General features: G+C 33.3%; 1 protein-coding gene and 1 pseudogene across 4 annotated transcripts in view; one reads left to right on the top strand and one right to left on the bottom strand.

Annotated features, from left to right (window-relative positions):
* The window catches only part of Atr (ATR serine/threonine kinase), a 113712-nt gene that overhangs the window by 45285 nt on the left and 49497 nt on the right, over positions 1 to 18930 (bottom strand). For all 4 annotated transcript variants that reach the window (XM_071615583.1, XM_071615581.1, XM_027933916.2 and 1 more), the window contains 7 exons: positions 15664 to 15870; positions 14590 to 14703; positions 10117 to 10232; positions 7230 to 7350; positions 5635 to 5772; positions 3536 to 3746; positions 1607 to 1785 (listed from right to left, as the gene is read on the bottom strand). In XM_071615583.1, coding sequence (XP_071471684.1) covers positions 1607 to 1785; positions 3536 to 3746; positions 5635 to 5772; positions 7230 to 7350; positions 10117 to 10232; positions 14590 to 14703; positions 15664 to 15870 — 1086 coding nt within the window. The remainder of the gene's footprint in view (positions 1 to 1606; positions 1786 to 3535; positions 3747 to 5634; positions 5773 to 7229; positions 7351 to 10116; positions 10233 to 14589; positions 14704 to 15663; positions 15871 to 18930) is intronic.
* On the top strand, positions 18063 to 18417 carry LOC114091457 (transmembrane protein 230 pseudogene; annotated as a pseudogene).

Below are 18930 nucleotides of genomic sequence, written 5' to 3'. Positions count from 1 at the left end.
AAAAATAAACACAGAAAATAAAGGCATTCTGTGCATCTACAACTACCAAAAAAAAAAAAAAAAAGAGTGAATGGAAAGCAAAGACAGTATTAGCAAGTCAGATAATTCTGTCTAAAACTGACTTGTGAAGACAAATAGAAACGGTACTTTCCTGAAGGAGGACTTAAGATCAAGGGCATTATTAAAAAAAATAATAATAATAAGATATGAGATCCCAGAACATGCCTATATACTCTACTCTGGCTCAGGAAGATAAATTGATACAAAGAAGGAAGGTGTATTTGAAATAGTGAAACTCTTGAACTCAGGAACACAGGAGGGCTGAATTTTGACAGGAAGGGATCCTCCCTTAGGAATAACATAAGGGAAGAAAAAAAAATATGGTGCAGATGCCATGCAGACATCTGGCAGACATCTGGCTTCTATTTTCCTATTGAAGGACGAAGAAAGATCAGTTGAGATGGAAGTAGAATCAGGGAAATGAAGAAAATATATAATGTTCTGGAAAGTGGGAAAGTAGGCTTATTAGAGAAAAACAGAAGTATTGCAGGCAGTATTAAAGACTCCTACACTGTGTTAAAGATGTTTGAGATTCTAAGCTTAAAGGAAAATCAGTTATAAAAGACATTGGGCAATTTTTCTTCAGGAATGTTCAGCAATTGCCATGCAGATGCAAGAAAGGCAGACGGGTGAGTTTATAAAGGGTTGGAGTGCTGTAGAGTACAAAACAATGGGAGTAAAGGAAACTGAATATCCTTTTAAGGTAAAGACTTTAACAATGAGCCACACAAAATTAGACAAGGTGGAACACAAAAGACAGGAAAGGGCTAATATTTATCCTAAAAGTATAAGCTACTAATTTTCTAGTTATTTTACCACATGTTGTTTTTTGACCTGAAAAAGCCCAATCTTGATCTCATATTTAATTCCATGTAATCTCACTGGCCTTTACTTTCTTTTTTTCCCCACAGAGTCATCTATCTTCTAAACCATTATTTCACCAGCATTCTCATGCCTGATGCTGACATAACCAGTATATTCCCCACTCACCCCCCACCCCACATTCAAGTCCACACTTCTCACAGTGAGAACAGAGCCCTATTGAACTTTTCCTCTGCAACTTGCCACAGGCGTTTAACTAAAATGCCACTGTGACTAGAAAACTTCTGTAGTTCACACCCTCTAAGAAGCTTGGACAACTTAAAAGATATTAGTAATATTTCTGAGCTATTCAAAACTTATCACTTTACTCTTGAGTATATGCAATGTTCTTTACCAACTCCATGGAGATACTTCTGCTATCCATCACTCATTATTTAAGTTATCATCTCCAAAAAGCCCGACTTCTGGCTTATCCAACCCCTCCTCCCACCTCAGTCCTCACAGAACATGAAATAAGTGTCCTTCCTCAGGGCAAATCTGTATCACTGTACTTAAGATATTATACCAAATTGATGTTCATATGGCCCCACTCATCTGTAAGCTTCTAAAGTACTATAAATATCTACTGCCAGCATAGCAAATAAAACAATAAAATGAACACTACAATCATAATAGACTGGCTATATTAATTTCCATTACAAAATTTACTATATTAATTTCAAACCTGTAAAAATCCAAGATGCTCTTGAATATTTTGTTTCTTTTCTGTAATAAATGATTCAAAGTGCATTACGGCTCTTGTGTATGCTTTGGAGCGAAAGGAAGCTACTGCCAGAGTATCCTGAGGTATGAGGTCTAGAAAACGTGTTACACTCTGATAATCCTCAAAATCCACAGTCGATACTAGATTATTGAAAAAAAAAAATTGAGGAATGACTTATAAGATAAAAATCTAAAAGTATAAGTTTAAGTACTTATTTCCCTAAATAATCTAAATATACTAAGGTATCATATTGAAGATATAACTAAAAATAAGATGATTGTTCACAGGGTCATATTCCAACTTTACTATTAGTACTTACTTTATATTGGACAGTGATTTAACTTATTTAGTCTCTGTTTCTTATCTATAAAAGGGAAATATTAAGAGGCTGGAGGGATAGTTTAGTGGTAGAGTGCTAGCCTTGCATGCACAAGGCCCTCGTTATGATTCCTACCACACCCCCCCCCCACACACACACATGACAAAACACTGGGGAATATTAAGATTATTGTAAGACTAAGTGTTAATTTAATATTAGATGTTAATAAGATGTAAAGATGATACAAAAGACAGAGTAGTTATTACTACAATATTAATAAAATGTAGCTATTTAATAGGGCAAAATTAAACTATGGAATTAGCCTTCTTTTTTATTTTAAAGTTTAGTGTTCTGTCCCCCTTTTTGGTGTGTTTGTGTGTATGCTAGGCAAGTGCATTACCTCCTACCCCCAAGTGTTTTTAAAAGTTTAAAAAAATTAAAAGTTTTTAAAAAATTAAAAATTTTAATTTCACTATTTGTGAAAATGGTGATAACAGAGTTAGTGCTCGGTTTTATAGAGCCATTTTCATATTCAGAAGTAGGAACAAACATTTAATTGTCAAAATTAATGAAAGATATATTAATAATTAGCCATATCCCAGAGAAAAGCATTCTCCCAAATAGATAATTATTTGCAAGTATAGAAGTTTTAGAAAATCGATATATCACTATGTTTAACAGGTTTATAGACAACAAAGAGGATGCCCACCAAATGGGAAATTTTTAAGTGGAGGCCTCTTAAATGAAAACCAATTAGCCCCAAAGCCTAGGAGTAAAAATTACATGATATCTATAGGCATAGCTGATGTATAAAGAAGCAGGATACAGCCATCTACTATAAACAACAACAAAATTGTGCTTCAAAGACATGAATAGTATCCACTACTGTGTGATGAATATAATTCTTCTCACCAAATGGGGTAGATTATCAGGATTAACTGTAATAAGATTCTTCCTTTTGTTATGTTAGTGTAAATTTTATTATTATAGGAAAGAAAGTATAGCAGGATGTAATGTGTCATGTGTTGTAAGTATGTCTGGAGAGCCTACTGGGTACAAAATAGAACCAGAGATTAGGAAAATTAATAATAATAATAAATTTTCCCATGGGTCCTGAAATGAATGAACTAAAATCTTCTTTGAAATTTAAAACTTAGGTGTGAAAAATAAACATTCACAAATACAACACACTGAGGGGACAATGAGTAAACTAAGTTAATAGTGAGAGAAGGCTAATAACAATATTAATAACACATTTATTTCATACTTTACAAGTTATACATACATCATCTCACCTAATCTTCACAACAATCTTCTGAGTGAGATACCCCATTTTATACAAACAAAAATTAGATAGGTGTGTTGTGTAAAGAAGTGAGAGTAAAAACTTCAAGAGGTGTCTTAAACTATAAGTTCATTGCTTTTCCTTAGTGAGAAGCACATACTTATTACATGTTTTAAAAATGCACAAAAACAGGTCTTTCTAAAGGTAACTGTTAAAGAATTGACACAGGAAGGAGTTAACTGGGAGAATAATTAAAAGAAGAAAATAAACAGAAGTTATAACTCACCCATTGAGTCAACCTTTTCTTTGTTGGATTTGCTCTGTGGAAGTTTCTCAGCATTCAGGACCTGAAATTTATGCCTTGCCCACTGAGTGAGATGGTCAAGCATGGAGAACACAGTCTGAGTACTGAGCTGACACAGATCAGATGCACTGTCTTGGGTACTTATGGTATGCTGATCATCATGTTTTAGAACTGCCATAATTTCTGCATAAACCTAAGAGAATCCATTTTGTAGTTAATTACATGTTTATACAATATCATTTTATTATTATCTGACATAAAAGAGAAAACTTTCTTAGGCAACAATTTTCAAAAGAAAAAATTAGATTAATAATAATCTATCTTGTCTATAATTTTTTTTTAACATTTAATTTTTAGGTGTAGATGGACACAACACAATGCCTTTATTTTTATGTGGTGCTGAGGATCAAACCTGGGTCTCGCCCATGGTAGGCGAGTGCTCCACTGCTGAGCCACAATCCCAGCCCCCTATCTTGTCTATAATTAAACCAATTAAATACACACCATTAAAGACTAAAGAAAATACAAAAATATTAAAAAATTCTTCCAGATTATTCAATAAAAAACAGGAAAACTATTTAATAGTAAAAAATGAAAAAGAATAATATCTCACACTACCTGTAAAAATCAATTTCAGAATAATTAAGGGGTAAATGTAAAAACAGAAGGATTAAAAGAAAATGTATTCACAGGGCTGGGGCTGTAACTCAGTGGTACAACACCTGCCCAGCACATGTGAAGCCCTGGGTTCAATCCTCAGCACCACATAAAAATATATAAATAGAATAAAGGTATTCAAAAAAATTATAAAAAAAGAAAATATATTCATCTACACAGCAAGGTGACTACATATAATGTACAGTATATTTAAAAGAATAAAAATGACTTTTCATGTTTTTACTTTATAGTAAATGACAAATGTCTGAGATAGATATAGCCGGATTTGAAGTTCTACAATGTATACATGCATCAAAACATCTTTTAAAAACCCCCCAAAATATGTACAATTTTTATATATCACTTAAAAATTTTTTTAAAATGTAGGAAAATAAGTACCTATGTTGGATAAGAGAAGCCATCACATAAAATTGTCAAAATCTATAAAAAGACTTATAAATTTGGCATTAACAAAGATTTTTTAAAATCACTAGTAATTTTTAAAAATCATTTCAAAATATGACCAGCAACTGGCATCCAGAATTCAGAACTTCTACCAACTGATCAAAAGGACACACATATACATAACCTGTAATTACTATATGGCAACAGTTAAATAAGCTATGGTACAACTAATAAGTTATACTACTGAAGGATTATATTTATGCAGTATATTTTAAAAGGGGGATCTATAAATTGGTAATATATAGAACAGTACCTACAAAAGAATACCAATTTAAAAACCCCAAATGAAACAAAACCAATTGTATTAAAAAAAAAAAAAAGCCTGGAAACAGTATACATCACTCTAATAATGGTGATGAATTCTGGAGATATAGCATCAAAAATGGTAATCAAAGGGCACACTTTGATTTATTTGCACAATTTGGACTTTTACTGTAAGTATATAACAATATGGGCTGGGATTGTGGCTCAGTGGCAGAGCACTTGCCTCACACGTCTGGGGCACTGGGTTTGATCCTCAGCATCACGTAAAAATAATAAAGTCACTGTGTTCATGAAAAGTAAAAAAAATTTTAAAAAAGAATAATAATATGCTAATTATACTATTAAAATTATCATAAAATATAAAATGAAGAGTAAAATACTGCCCTTTCCTTATTCCTAATTCATAGTAGCATTCCCCAGAAAAAACACTATCAATAGTTTCTTATGTATCCATTTCAACATGTTCTATTTATGTTTGGGTGTTAAATAATACTCTTTAAGATTTTCTACTCTAAGCCTTGCATATTTCTTTGATATTGAAAAATTTTTAAAAGATTCTGCTCTGCTTTAGACATGCAGATAGGTGAATATACACAGTTAAACAGATCTACATTTCCTACTAATCTGAAGTGTTTCTAATACTAATAACATTGGAGAAGGTTTCACATACTCAGAATAAAAATGGTATTTCTCACCTCTTGCTGATCTTCTTGATTACAACCCAATAAGACATACACCAGTATATGTGGAAGAAGATAGATGGTCACCTTAAAATCATGCTTCATCATTATGCTACAACAGGTGAAGATTTTGCTGGCAAGATCATGCCGAACCTGTAAACTCAAATGGTTGAGGGAGAATAACTAGTTCGTTTATTCTATTGACCAAATTAAAACATTTAACACAAGATAATACATCATGGCAGAGAGGGTCCTCTCTATGGAGGGAAGCATGTGCACTCAAGCAACTATGAGTTCAGATCACCACTTCTCTGGTCACTCTAAATGTCCCAAATGTCTGGGTGGCTGAGACCCTTCAGGCAATGAAGATACCTGAATTGCCAACTACCTCAGAATAATTGGTCTCACCCACTTACAATTCTTTTTTTTTTTTTCCCATTAAATCTTTTTTAAATAAATTATTTATTTATTGTAATTTGTTATACATGATGGCAGAATGCAATTCATTTCATATTACACATACAGAACACAATTTTTCAAGTCACTGATTATACACAAAGTTTTTTTTTCCTCAAATATAAAACCTTCACTTAAAACAACAACAAGGGGCTGGGATTGTGGCTTAGAGCTAGAGTGCTTGCCTAGTATTTGTGAGGCACTGGGTTCAATCCTCAGTACCACATAAAAATAAAATATTGTATCTACCTATAACTAAAATATAAATAAAACAAAACAAACAAAAATATTCCAAAGCTAGAGGTACTTAATTTAAATATATACACATATACACACACACACATTATACATGTTTCTAGTCTATTCATGAGAAAATGTCTTAAAATTGCCATTTATAATGAAAAATATATTTTAAAATACTAGTTAACAGAACTGTAAATTTAAAACACAAGTTGTGAATTTTAAGCATGACTTAAACATTTTCTTAGAACACAGAATACCATTTTGTCTCACAGACCTGTAAAATCTCACATTAGAAAAACATCAGAAACATAGCCGTAATTTTTCCATGAGATTTCATTTTAAAATATCTTTATTTTTTCCAGTACTAGGAATTGAACCTAGAGGGGCTTTACCACTGAGCTGCATCCCCAATGCTTTTTATTTTTAATTTAGAGGCACAGTATTGTTAAGTTGCCAAGGCTAGCCTTGAACTTACAAAAGTCCTACCTTAGCCCCCAGAGTAGCTGGAATTATAGGCATGTGCTACCATGTTTAGCAAAATTTCTTATTTTAGAGAAAGTTCAAATGATGTACCTTCTTTTAAAAGTGCCATTAAAGGATAATATATAGCATTCAAGTCCTTTAAATAGTACTATTTTACAATGTAAAATGTATAGACATAATGTAATAAACATTTTACAAACACATAAATTATATGGTAATTTGATAAAACAATTACCTTCTCAGAATGAAAACTATTAGAGTAACAATAGAAAAATTCTCTTTATTAATAAACATTTTCTTCAAAACTTTTTATCATTATCAGTACAATTATTTCCATTCCAGCTGTTTTGTGTTATGCATTCAGATAATGTTTGGGTTTACTTCAGAATTTCTGTTCAGCTAACAAATTCTGAACAGGGTTCTCTTACCTTTGTTATGAGATAACCTGCCCAAGATGCTGACCATTCTGCAAAGTTATTACCTAATTTACTTAAGTAAATTGGCTTCTTTACTCCAGACCAATCTGTTGACTTCTGAGAACTTTTATATCTGTAATTTTGAAAATTTGTTTATTAAAAAAATTAAGTATATATCTGTTTAGAACTTTTTAAAGAAAGTATAAGAAATTACATCAACTCCTTCACTGAGGTATTAGAACTATCTGCCTATTACAAAGAGAAGTTACTCTCTCTAGACCTAATTCCCCATCAGGGCCATGGTGTTCCCATTCTGATGCTCCTCAGGGTCATTATTACATTAATTACCACTTAATGTAATAAAATTACATATAAACTGAAAAAATTAAAGGAGAATATAAAATATGATTTGGAAGCAGCTTTTTAGATACAATTTTTAGAAAATTCCCCAGACTCTCCAAAGAGTAAATATCAACCAGTCCAAGGAACTGATGCATTTGCTAGTCTGGTATTTGACTATTTCATACAAAAGCTTTAATACAAAAGGAGGTCAACTACATTGAAACCGCCCAAACGAAGGGCAGTTTTTTTTTCAGTTCCTTATCTTTATGAGGCACTAATTTCCATAAACAGATCGCAGATCCCAGCTAGATAAATCTCCTAACTTCCACTAGTGAGGAATCATCTGAGAGAATCTTCTTATCCCTCAAATATAAAAGCAGATCATAAGATTTCTCATTGCTTTCCTAAGATCACTCTTGTACATGACAACTTTAAAGTTGCCTCTTATGGGGGCAGGGGATGTGGCTCAAGCGGTAGCACACTCGCCTGACACGTGTGTGGCCTGGGGTTCGAACCTCAGCACCACATACAAACAAAAAAGATGTTGTGTTTGCTGAAAACTAAAAGAAAAATATTAAAAAAATTCTCTCTCTCTTAAAAAAAAAAAAAAAAAATGCCTCTTATGGGCTGGGGTTGTGGCTCAAGGGTAGAGCGCTTGCCTAGGACAGGTGAGGCCCTGGGTTCAATCCTCAGCACCACATAAAAACAAACAACAACAAATAAATAAAGGTTAAATTCTTTAAAAAAAAAAAAAAGTTGCCCCTTATAAAGGAATAACATGGAAATAATATGTTGGCATCTTATGAAATATTAAACTGAATAACAAGCGGGCAGACGTGTTAGCTTCTACTTCTTATTAAGTACCTCCAAAAATATTATTATTGTGTACCTCCAAAATACACCCCCAAATCAAGGAATTTGGTTGGAAATGTAGTTCAGTGGTAAAACACTTGCCTAGAATGCATGAAACTATGGGCTCAATCCCCAGCATTTCCACAAACACACAAATCAAATTTCCAAGGAATCTTTATTTACTTATGAAGTGCTGAGGATCAAACCCAGTGCCTCATGCATGTGAGGCAAGTGTTCAACCACTAAGCTACAACCCCAGCCCAATCTTTATTCTTAATAAATGATCATATGATATGAATGATATCAACTACATTTTTAAAATGAAAAAAAAAATTAAGACTTGGAAATGTTAAATGACTTGCCCAAAACTTTCAGTTAGCAAATGCGGAGCCAAGATTCAAACCATATATATGACTCCGATGGACATAAACTTTCCAGTAGATCACAGAAAGTCTTAGGTATCTAAATGCATTTATATAGAACACTGACTAAATAAATGGGGAAGTGTGGAGTCTTCAAAAAAATTTTTAATTTTAACTTTAAATTAATAAATTACATCTTTAATAACACTAGTCATAAGAAATAAAATGATGTTCAAAGCATTTCTAAACATAAAAGATTATCAAGTGAATAATACGCAAACTTTAGGGCTTAAATTTATAAGGAGTTTTGCTGCTAGTATAGACACTTGAGTAAGTCTCCAAGAAGTAACTTATCCATGGTTACATATGTAATAAACATATGGCTTAGAATACCTAAAATAATAGTTTTGAACTAAAACTCATAATTTTATGGATTTTAATTATTCCTATCAATTTTATTTATTTTGGTACCAGGGATTGAACCTGAGGCACTTAACTACTGAGCCATATCCTGAGACCTTTTTATTTTGGATTTTGAGATGGGGTTTCACTAAGTTGCTTGGGGCTTCACTAAGTTGCTGAGGCTGGCTGTGAACCTGAAATCCTCCTGCTCTGGCTTCCCAAGCCACTGGGATTATGCACCACGGCACATAGCCTAACAATGATTTAAACTGAAAATAAGATTAGAAAATACTTTTTTAAAAGTAGAGGGTAAAAATATATTCATGAAAAGAAACTGGGACAGATGAAAATCTTAAAATGCGATTACTAAACACTTTGAAATCAGTTCCAAACACTTAAACTTCTATATTTAAAACTCGTCAAATGTATTAACTCACATTCAATCTAAAGTAGATTCTTTCAGGCCAGGTGCAGTGGCGAAGGCCTGCAATCCCAGTGGCTCAGGAGGATCTCTTAGTTCAAAGACAGCTTCAGCAAAAGCGAGGCACTAAGCAATTCAGTAAGACCCTGTTTCTAAATAAAATACAAAATAGGGATGGGGATGTGGCTCAGTGGCTGAGCGCCCCTGAGTTCAATCCCTGGTGCCTTTACTCCCGAACAGAAGTAGATTCTTTCAAAGTACTACTGAGAGCTGAAGTTAAAAAAAATAATAACCAATTTTTTTTATGTCCATGAAATAGCCTAAATACTTAAAGTTATAGAATTTACCAAATGAGCAATGAGCACTTGTCATTTTAACAAAAATGTAAGAATAAATCACTGTAGAAAATATAAGAACATATTAAAATACTTCTAATATTAAAAAACTATATGATAAATAATATTAATTTTTATAACATTAAAGACGATTTTGGAAAAATAGTTTAAATGAGTCTACATACCTAGTATTTAGGTGCGGTTCCAGAATTTCCCGAACATGCTCGGGAAACCTCTTCCACAACTGGTGACCTCGGCCATTGCTCTGCATTTCTCTACAGTCATAAATAGATAGTAACTCCTACAAATATATATTTTACATTTGTAAGTCCAGAGTTAAGCAGATAAACCTTTATATTAACCAATGTTCTACATATTATGGCTATAAAGATACATAGAAAAATAAGCAGACTTTTAAAACTGTGGAACTGTAAACTTCCTTAGAACATTTATTTCAATGCCTAGAACCACTGAGATGCTTACTTAGTTTTGCAAAGCTGTGACAGTACTGGATATGAAGTCAGTTTATGCATAATATATACTGAACTATATAAATTAAGAGCTACTTAGAAGGAAAAAATAGTTTTCTATATTTGCAAAACTATAATCCTTTGAATTTTTCTTCTGCTGGGGATTAATCACAGGGCCTTATGCATGATAACTATATGGTATACTACTGAGCTATAACCTCAACTGCCTATCCTTAGAATCTGATCTCTTATGAATCATGATGAAAGTCAAGTATAAATCCAAAACAGTACAAAAACTGAAGATGTCTTGAATTCTAGATCTAAAATACTGACCTTAAAAGTTCTGAAAATAGAATGCAAATATTAAAGATAAATTTACTTATTAGTATTCAAGCCCAAAGATTAAATGGTTATATTTTCCTTTTCTCAAAAAAAGTGGTGGGAATTTTGTAGATGAAGAAAAAAAAAATCCTTATTTTTAATATCTGTCGTTAAAATAGGACAAATATTTTAGGATATTATTTATATTTACATCATTACCTGTTACTCTTAGTCTCCTATTTCACTAAAAATGAACACATATAATAGATGTTTTTCTGGTATTTATAAAATATGAGCAGCAATTGGCAAAATATGTATTTTAAACTTATACTTAGTATACTTATTTATTATTTTAATTTTTATTTTTTTGATACTGGGATTGAACCCAGGGATGTTTACCCACTGAACTACATTCCTAGCCTTTTTTTTTCTTTTTTCTTTTCAGACAGGGTCTCACTAAGTGCTTAGAGCATTGCTGAGTTGCTGAGGCTGGTCTTGAACTTGCAATCCTTCTGCCTCCCGAGTTGCTGGGATTACAGCTGTGCACCACCATGCCTGGTATGTATACTTAGTTTTTTTTGTTTGTTTGTTTTTAATATTTTGGGTTGTAGGAGAACACATTTTTAAAAATATTTTTTAGTTGTCAATGGACCTTTATTTTATTTATTTATATGCAGTGCTGAGAATCCAACCCAGTGCCTCACACATGCTAGGTAGGCACTCCACCACTGAGCCACCATTCCAGCCCCACAATAACTTTATTTTATTTATTTATTTAAAAATTTTTTTTTAGTTGTACATGACACAATACCTTTATTTTACTAATTTTTTTTTTAAGTGGTGCTGAGAATTGAACCCACTGCCTCACACGTGCCAGGCAACCACCACTGAGCTACAACCCCAGTCCCATATATTTGGTGATTTTTTTTTTAAAGTTGTAGATGGAGTTAATAACTTTATTTTATTTATTTATTTTTATTCAAACCCAGTGCCTCATACGTGCTAGGCAAGTGTTCTACCACTGGGCCACAACCACAGCCCTAAACTTAGTTTTTAAATAAAATTAAGAGGCCATATAAAAAGTTCATGAAGTAACCAAATTCCATTTTTCATTTAACTTTAAAATGTTATTAAATTTTGTTTGAAGGGCTGGGGATGTTGCTCAGTGGTAGAGTATTTGCCTCACATTTATAAGGCCCTGGGTTCAACCCCTGAGTACCATGCACATACACCCAACTTTTTCACTGTTTTTGTTTGAGTTCAGCTTTTTCGAATGTTCAGCAAATGTGCTCTAAAAGCAGTCCTTTGTACCTCCAATAACAAACTTACTGGCTCGGCAATTCTTGATTTTAGGACCAGTTATACTCTTAAAAAAACACTAATATGCTTACACTTCTAGGCTCTGCTTATTCCACAGAGAAAAAGCAGCAGCCAGACCACCACAACTTCTGTTCTCATCTCTAAGCAAGCCTGGCAATGTCAGTTATAAGTAACTATCTGATCTGCTTTCTTTCCTGTCATCATAGATGAATTCTCCTTATTTCTAATGAAGGCTACCCATTCCACTTGTATTCTATATTCTATGCCTATTTGCTTATTTAAAATATTACATCAGGGCTGAAGGCAGAGCTCAGTGGTAGAGTGTATGCTTAGCCTATATTAAAAAAAATACTACATCAATTCACTCCTACATCATCATTTTTCTATGTTCCCAAATAACACAGAAACATACTGTGATTTTTTCCATCTTTACTCTTCTTTCCTCCTCAGCTACTCTCCCATTCTTCTTTTCCATTTGTTCTTTTTAGTTATATATGACAGTAGAATGTATTTTGACATATTATACATACATGGAGTATACCTTCCTATTCATCTAAGTTGTATAAGATGTGAAACTACATTGGCTGTGTATCCATACATGAACATAGGAAAAGACTGACAGATTCATTCTACTGTTTTTTCTATTCCCAGTCCCCCTCCCTTTCCTTCATTCCCCTTGTCTAATCCAATGAACTTCTATCACACCCATGTGTGTAAGCACTGACATATCAGAGAGAATATTCTGCCTTTGGTTTTTTGGGATTGGCATACTTCACTTAGCATGATAGTCTCTAGTTCTATCCATTTACCAGCAAATGCCATAATTTCATTCTTCTTTATGGCAGAGAATTATTTCATTGTGTACATATAGTATATTTTCTTTATCCATTCATCTGTTGAAGGGCACCTAGGTTGGTCCCAACTATTCTGAGCTGAGCTGCTATAAACATTAGGGTGGCTGCGTCACTATAATATACTGATTTTAAGTCCTTTGGGTATATACTGAGGGTGGGATAACTGGTAAAATGGTGGTAGTTCCCAATGGGCAATTTTCCTTTCTTAAACTATTATGCCTGTAATCAGCAATTTATGCAACAGATCACACAATATTTCTTGAAACTCTTGTCGTCTCAAAAATTACATTCTCTTATGTAATTAGTAGTTCATTCACTCTCAGTTTTCTTATTCCTTGATCTTTTCTCTGATTTCTTACTATCTAGGCTCAATTACTAGAATCTCTTTTTTGTTTGTTTGTTTTTGAAATAGAGTCTTACTGTTACCCAGGCTGGCCTCCAGTGATCCTCCTGCCTCAGCATCCTGAACAAATGGGATCACAATTGCCACTGTGCCCAATTACTAGAATCTTAACCTATATTCCTCTTTTATCTCATCCAGACTGTTTGAAATATGCCATAATGAAAACATCCAAATTTTGTATCTGTTATCTAGATCTTTCATTATAAATTTCACATCTGAATGTCTAACCAAACACAGAACTTTCAGCAGAAAAAACTAGCTTAAAAAAGGGCAAACAAAGAGCAGCATGCAGTGGTGCATGCCTGTAATCCCACTGACTCAAGATGAGGCAGGAGGACCACAAATTCAAAACCAGCCTCAGCAATTTAGTGAGGCCTTAAGCAACTTAGTGAGACCATGTCTCGAAATTAAAAGAAAAAAAAAAGGGGGTTAGGGATGTGGCTCACTGGTTAAGCATCCCTGGGTTCAATTAAATAATTAAAGGCAATAATTAAATAATTAAAGGCAAATAAAGTCACCAGAAATTATGTGTATGACAGACAAATGATTTTAATTATAGGTGAGTAGGCTTTAAATATGAATAAAAAATAAACCACATCAAAGAAAAGTGGGAAAAGATCATTTAGAACTCACAAAAGAATAATAAATGTGTTGAAGGTTATAACAACTATATTATAACATAACAAACAAATGCAAATTAAAAGATACATTTTACATCAGTCACTTTGGCAAAGATTTAATTTTTTTAGGATGACTTTTTAAAAAAATAAAATCTATCAAACATACATTGCACTTGTTCTCATTTATATTTATACATATTTATACTATTGATATATTCAATTTAGTGTTAAAGAAATATAAATGTGTTCCTTGAATCATTTTTTGTAAAGGCAAAATACTGAATACAACCTAAATGTTTTAAATAAATTTCTTAACTAAACTATGGTACATTAATTGAAGAATAAATTGGAGATATAAGTACTAACACAGAAAATTACTTAAGATAGACTGTGTAACAAAATAAAATAAAATTACAGAACATCATAAATAATATGATCATATTGTTTTGGTGGAACAAAACACACATATTTGTGTGTACATTAAAATTGTAAAGAATCTATAATATTTTAAGAGGATGTACTTCTGTATTTTCTAAAAATACATGATTACTTTGATAATTAAAATGATAATTAAAAAAATAAGTGTTTTACAAAGATAGAATTTACAACTTTCTTACTAGAATTCAATAATGTAAGGCCCGAAATGACTACCACGTGCAAGCATTCTTACCTGAATGGCATAAGCAGCTGAATCTTGAGCTCTGCTGTTATCTGCATATGCAAGGAAAGCCCTTGTTAGCTCCATCAATAATCCGTAGGCAAAGCTTAAATCTTCTACTCCAGTCTCAATAAAAATAAGAAAAAAAATTAATAATAATTGGTATATAAAATTTCTTATAGTGTACTGTGCCTCCCAAGGTGACCTAGTTTCCTAGTGAATTTAGTGTAGAAAAAGGAAAGAACAGTGACGTTCAAATGAAGTTGGTACAAGGCTAAAACATAATCTATAGTTAAGAAAACAAATATACATCTCTTCAGGCTATTTTACTAGGCTATTTTCAGAGTGTATTAAAATCATTCAGTTTTCTGAATAGTTCTGACAATTTGCAATTATTTTTTAACTCCTAAAAAAGCAAACTGTATAAATAGCACTCCCTTAACTGCATTCTTTTCCAGTGCTGGGGATCAAACTCAGCATCTTGCGAATGCTAGGGATATACTCTACCACTGAGCTCTACCTGCTAACTGCATTCTGCAGAGTCCAAGAGTCGCTTGAGAAACTCCAAGAAATACTTTCAATGTAACCTCCACTTAGAGATTTACTGACACATCGAAAGTTCCATTTAATTTTCTTTTACAAGGATTGCAAATTCATTTGGCTACTAAAACTTTTTGATATACTATTAGAATACCCAGGGAAGCTTTATTTGCAAGAACACAATGCACTAGATTGATAAGGCTCAGTTGCTTAAGGCTAAAGAGTTCCACAATAGTATTAAGAAACAGACTAAGGGGGCTAGGGCTGTGGCTCAGCCTTAGTGCACTTGCCTAGTATAAAATAGTAATAAAATAAAGGTCATCAACAACTAAAAAAATAAGTAAATAACAAAAAAAAAAACAGACTTAAGAAATTACCTAAATTTTCTTATTTTGATCAAGCTGTCACTAAAGATAACTTGCTTCTTAAATGTAATAACCATATATATATATATATATATATATATATATATATATATATCTCTCTCTCTCTCTCTCAAAAGATACAAAAGAAATCTTGTCATTCCAAATTTTTATGATTACTTACCACAAATGTAAAATCTTTTCCTTGGGTTTCAGTTGTTGAGAAATCTAATCGACCTGGATCTATTGCCCCTAACTCCCCTAAACACTCCCCACAGAGTAGGCGAGCTTGAGAATTTGCATCTTGACAACCTTTCAAAAGCACTGTCACCAACTGTGAGATAACAGGTTCCACTGTTTCACTATCAGTTGCATATTTTATCAGTTTTTCCTAAAATAAAAATGAAAAGGAAGTTTATATATAACTCCAACAAACCAGTGTTTTCCTAAACTACAAAGCTTAGAAATATTAAGAAATATCTCTCATAAATACTGAAAAAATTAAATTTCTCTATCTGCAATCTTTTCAATTAGTTTTTTAAAAATTTCAGCACCTTTTATTTAATACAGTATTTTCAAAAGATGATCATTTCAACATGTAATTGACATGAAAAAAACATCTGTGAGGTGTTTTACTTTCCTTTGATACTAATTCTTCAAAAGCCAATATGTATAAATCATCAGCACATCTCAATTCCTTTAAGTTACATTTCAAGTGTTAATACAACTTTTGGCTACCTCAATGGCAGCACAGTCCTAAGTCAACAACTAATAACATAAAACAAGGAGGTATCAATAAGAAGCCCATAGAGGAGATAATGTAAAATACTAAAGAAATACTTTATTAATACTGAAGAAGGCAGGAAGATTTGATAACTATCCCCTATACCCCCAAAACTCCTGGGCCTGGTTATTTCTCCTGAATGTTCATTTATAATATTATTTGCTTCCCCTGCTGAGATTTGTTTTTTTAAGTTATTTTTATTGGAGTCAGTTTTGACAAAATTATATATGTTTACAAATTTATTTAAATACAAGAATATGCAGTAGTCTCTCGTAATATTTTAAAATACTTTCTTTGTTTTGAAGTTTATTTTTCTTGCTTTTGTTTTTGTTTTTTTTTTGGTACCAGAGATTGAACCCATGGGTGCTTAACTACTAAACTACATCCCTAGGCCTTTTTATTTTTTGACTAAGTTGCTTAGAACCTCACTAAGTTGCTGAGGCTGGCTTAGAACTTGTGATCCTCCTGGCTTAGCCTCTCATGCTGCTAGGATTACAGGTGTACACCACTGCACCTGGCTTTGTCATTTCTTATTTAAATATTTGTGGTTTCTGTGTTTTTTCTTTATTTGACATTTACCTATTTTGCTGGTTTGGGGCGAATATCTGCTAGGATACGGCTGGAAAGATGTGTGTCTTTGAGTTCTTGTTCTTTTTTATCTCCTCATGTGTCCTTTAAGTCCTCCTTGCCTCTAACAGTTTCTTCTTTCTTACCTACAGTAAATTGATCCAGCTAGATATATATGCTAAATGAAATTAATCCTTACTGTAAAAAATATCCTATAACAATCTGTGGCCACAAAATCTCATACAGAGTACTCAATTTGACCTAAGACTCTTGCAAATACACTTCCCTTCTTACCCTGCCTAGGTTACCTATTTTACACTGAATCTTTACATTGAAGTAGAAAATACTAGAGGTAATTTATCTTTTTGTGATACAGGTGGCAAAAATGAAGCAGCTGTGCAAGAAATGACACTGCATTGTTAAATTCAATGATTTACATCTAACAGGTGATGACTGAGATGATGTCTCCTTATGTTAGGCCATGACCATGCTATCTGCTTAGAAATAATCTAAACTAGAAAACCTCTATACCAATGGGACAGATCCTTTGTTATTTATTCATAAGTCACGTCAGAGACTAGAAGCCCTCTAACTTATCTGATACCCAGGTGTAAGTCTGGGGCAAGAGGCAAATACAGGGCAGTTTCATTTTTGTTTAGGGCAGGACTGAGGCTGTAACATTGATAATGTAAGTATATAGTAGGGAGGGCATAAAATCTCAGCTGGAGGAGATTCTAAGCTCTTCACATCTGGAGGGATCATCTCTAGGTCAGTTGCTACTCACATTGGTTCTATAAGCTCACTGCCCCAGGAGCCATGTACTCTACCATCATATGTACCTTCTGTCCATGTCTATCATGGAAAAAAACACTCTAGTTTTGTTAGCCAGCATCATGAGGGTCTTAGGCTTTCACATCTTGTATGCTTGAGGTGCAAAAATATGTAATCTAATTAAATTTTTTCTCTTTATTTATAAGCAATCTGGTATTCTCAATATGTTTACACTATCATCAAGATTAGGGATAATTTAGAATTTGTTGCAAAGGAAAAGAATAAAATTCACTGGCTCCTTGAAAAAGTAAACTTAAAAATTTAGCTTCAGACTTCTGCAACGGGCTGGTGCTTGCTGGGGTGTTACTAATTAGGTGGCTGTGCCATGAGGTCTGTGTGAGTTCCCTGCTAGCCCCAGTCTTGGCATGGTGCTCGGACTGTAGCTGTGTCTGTGTGTTATAATGCCCTTTAGTACTAATCTGGCTCCTGGAATCCCCAACAGTAAAGTAAAATACTCAAGGCTCTCCAGCACAGACAATGGCTACATTGACCATCAGTTTAAGAAAAGCCCTCCTAAAATCCCTCATGAGGCCATTTCACTTGCCAATGTGCTGTTTTTGATTGGCGCCTTTCTTATTACCATAGGCTCCTTCCTGCTGTCAGGCTACATCAGAAAGACGGGTCGGGGGCAGACCCATTCCTGTCCTGATCACTGGCATTCTGGTGTTCTTGCCAGGATTTTATCATCTACACATTGCCTACTACTCATTTAAAGGCTACCAGGGTTACTCCTATGATGACATACCAGATTTTTGATAACACTTCAGCCCTGAGACAAGTCACAGTGTGACTGAACGCAGTTTTGATATTGAACAGAAACTTACAGCTAAGGGCTGAGGAATTATGCAGTTTGTGGATCTTTGACCAAATAATGGCCAGAGTTTATAGGTCCATCCCAAAAATGTTCACTGAGCTTAATTAGCTTATTAGAAAACACTTTGTTTTTCATCTGGCCTTGGCAAAACTCAACAAGTTTTTCCATATGAATCTGTATCACGAAAGAATAGCAATGCTATTTGTCTGGGAAAGCAGGTTATTCTGTAGTAGAAATTGTTACTATTTCCTCCCCCTATAGAGTGAGCATTTCTTTTATAGTCTTCATTGTCAATTTGTTATTTTATCAAACAGAAGAGTGTGGTATGTTTAATTTCTTAGTTACTAAGTAATTTGTTTTTAAAATATCAAAAGATCTTAACTCTACCTTCACATTCTGCTGGAAGACCTCTATAAAATCACATATTAGGGGTTGGATTATGGCTCAGCAGTAGA

The sequence above is a fragment of the Marmota flaviventris genome, chromosome 8 (assembly GCF_047511675.1).
Source record: "Marmota flaviventris isolate mMarFla1 chromosome 8, mMarFla1.hap1, whole genome shotgun sequence".
NCBI lineage: Eukaryota > Metazoa > Chordata > Mammalia > Rodentia > Sciuridae > Marmota > Marmota flaviventris.
This window is presented reverse-complemented; position numbering and strand designations above follow the sequence as displayed.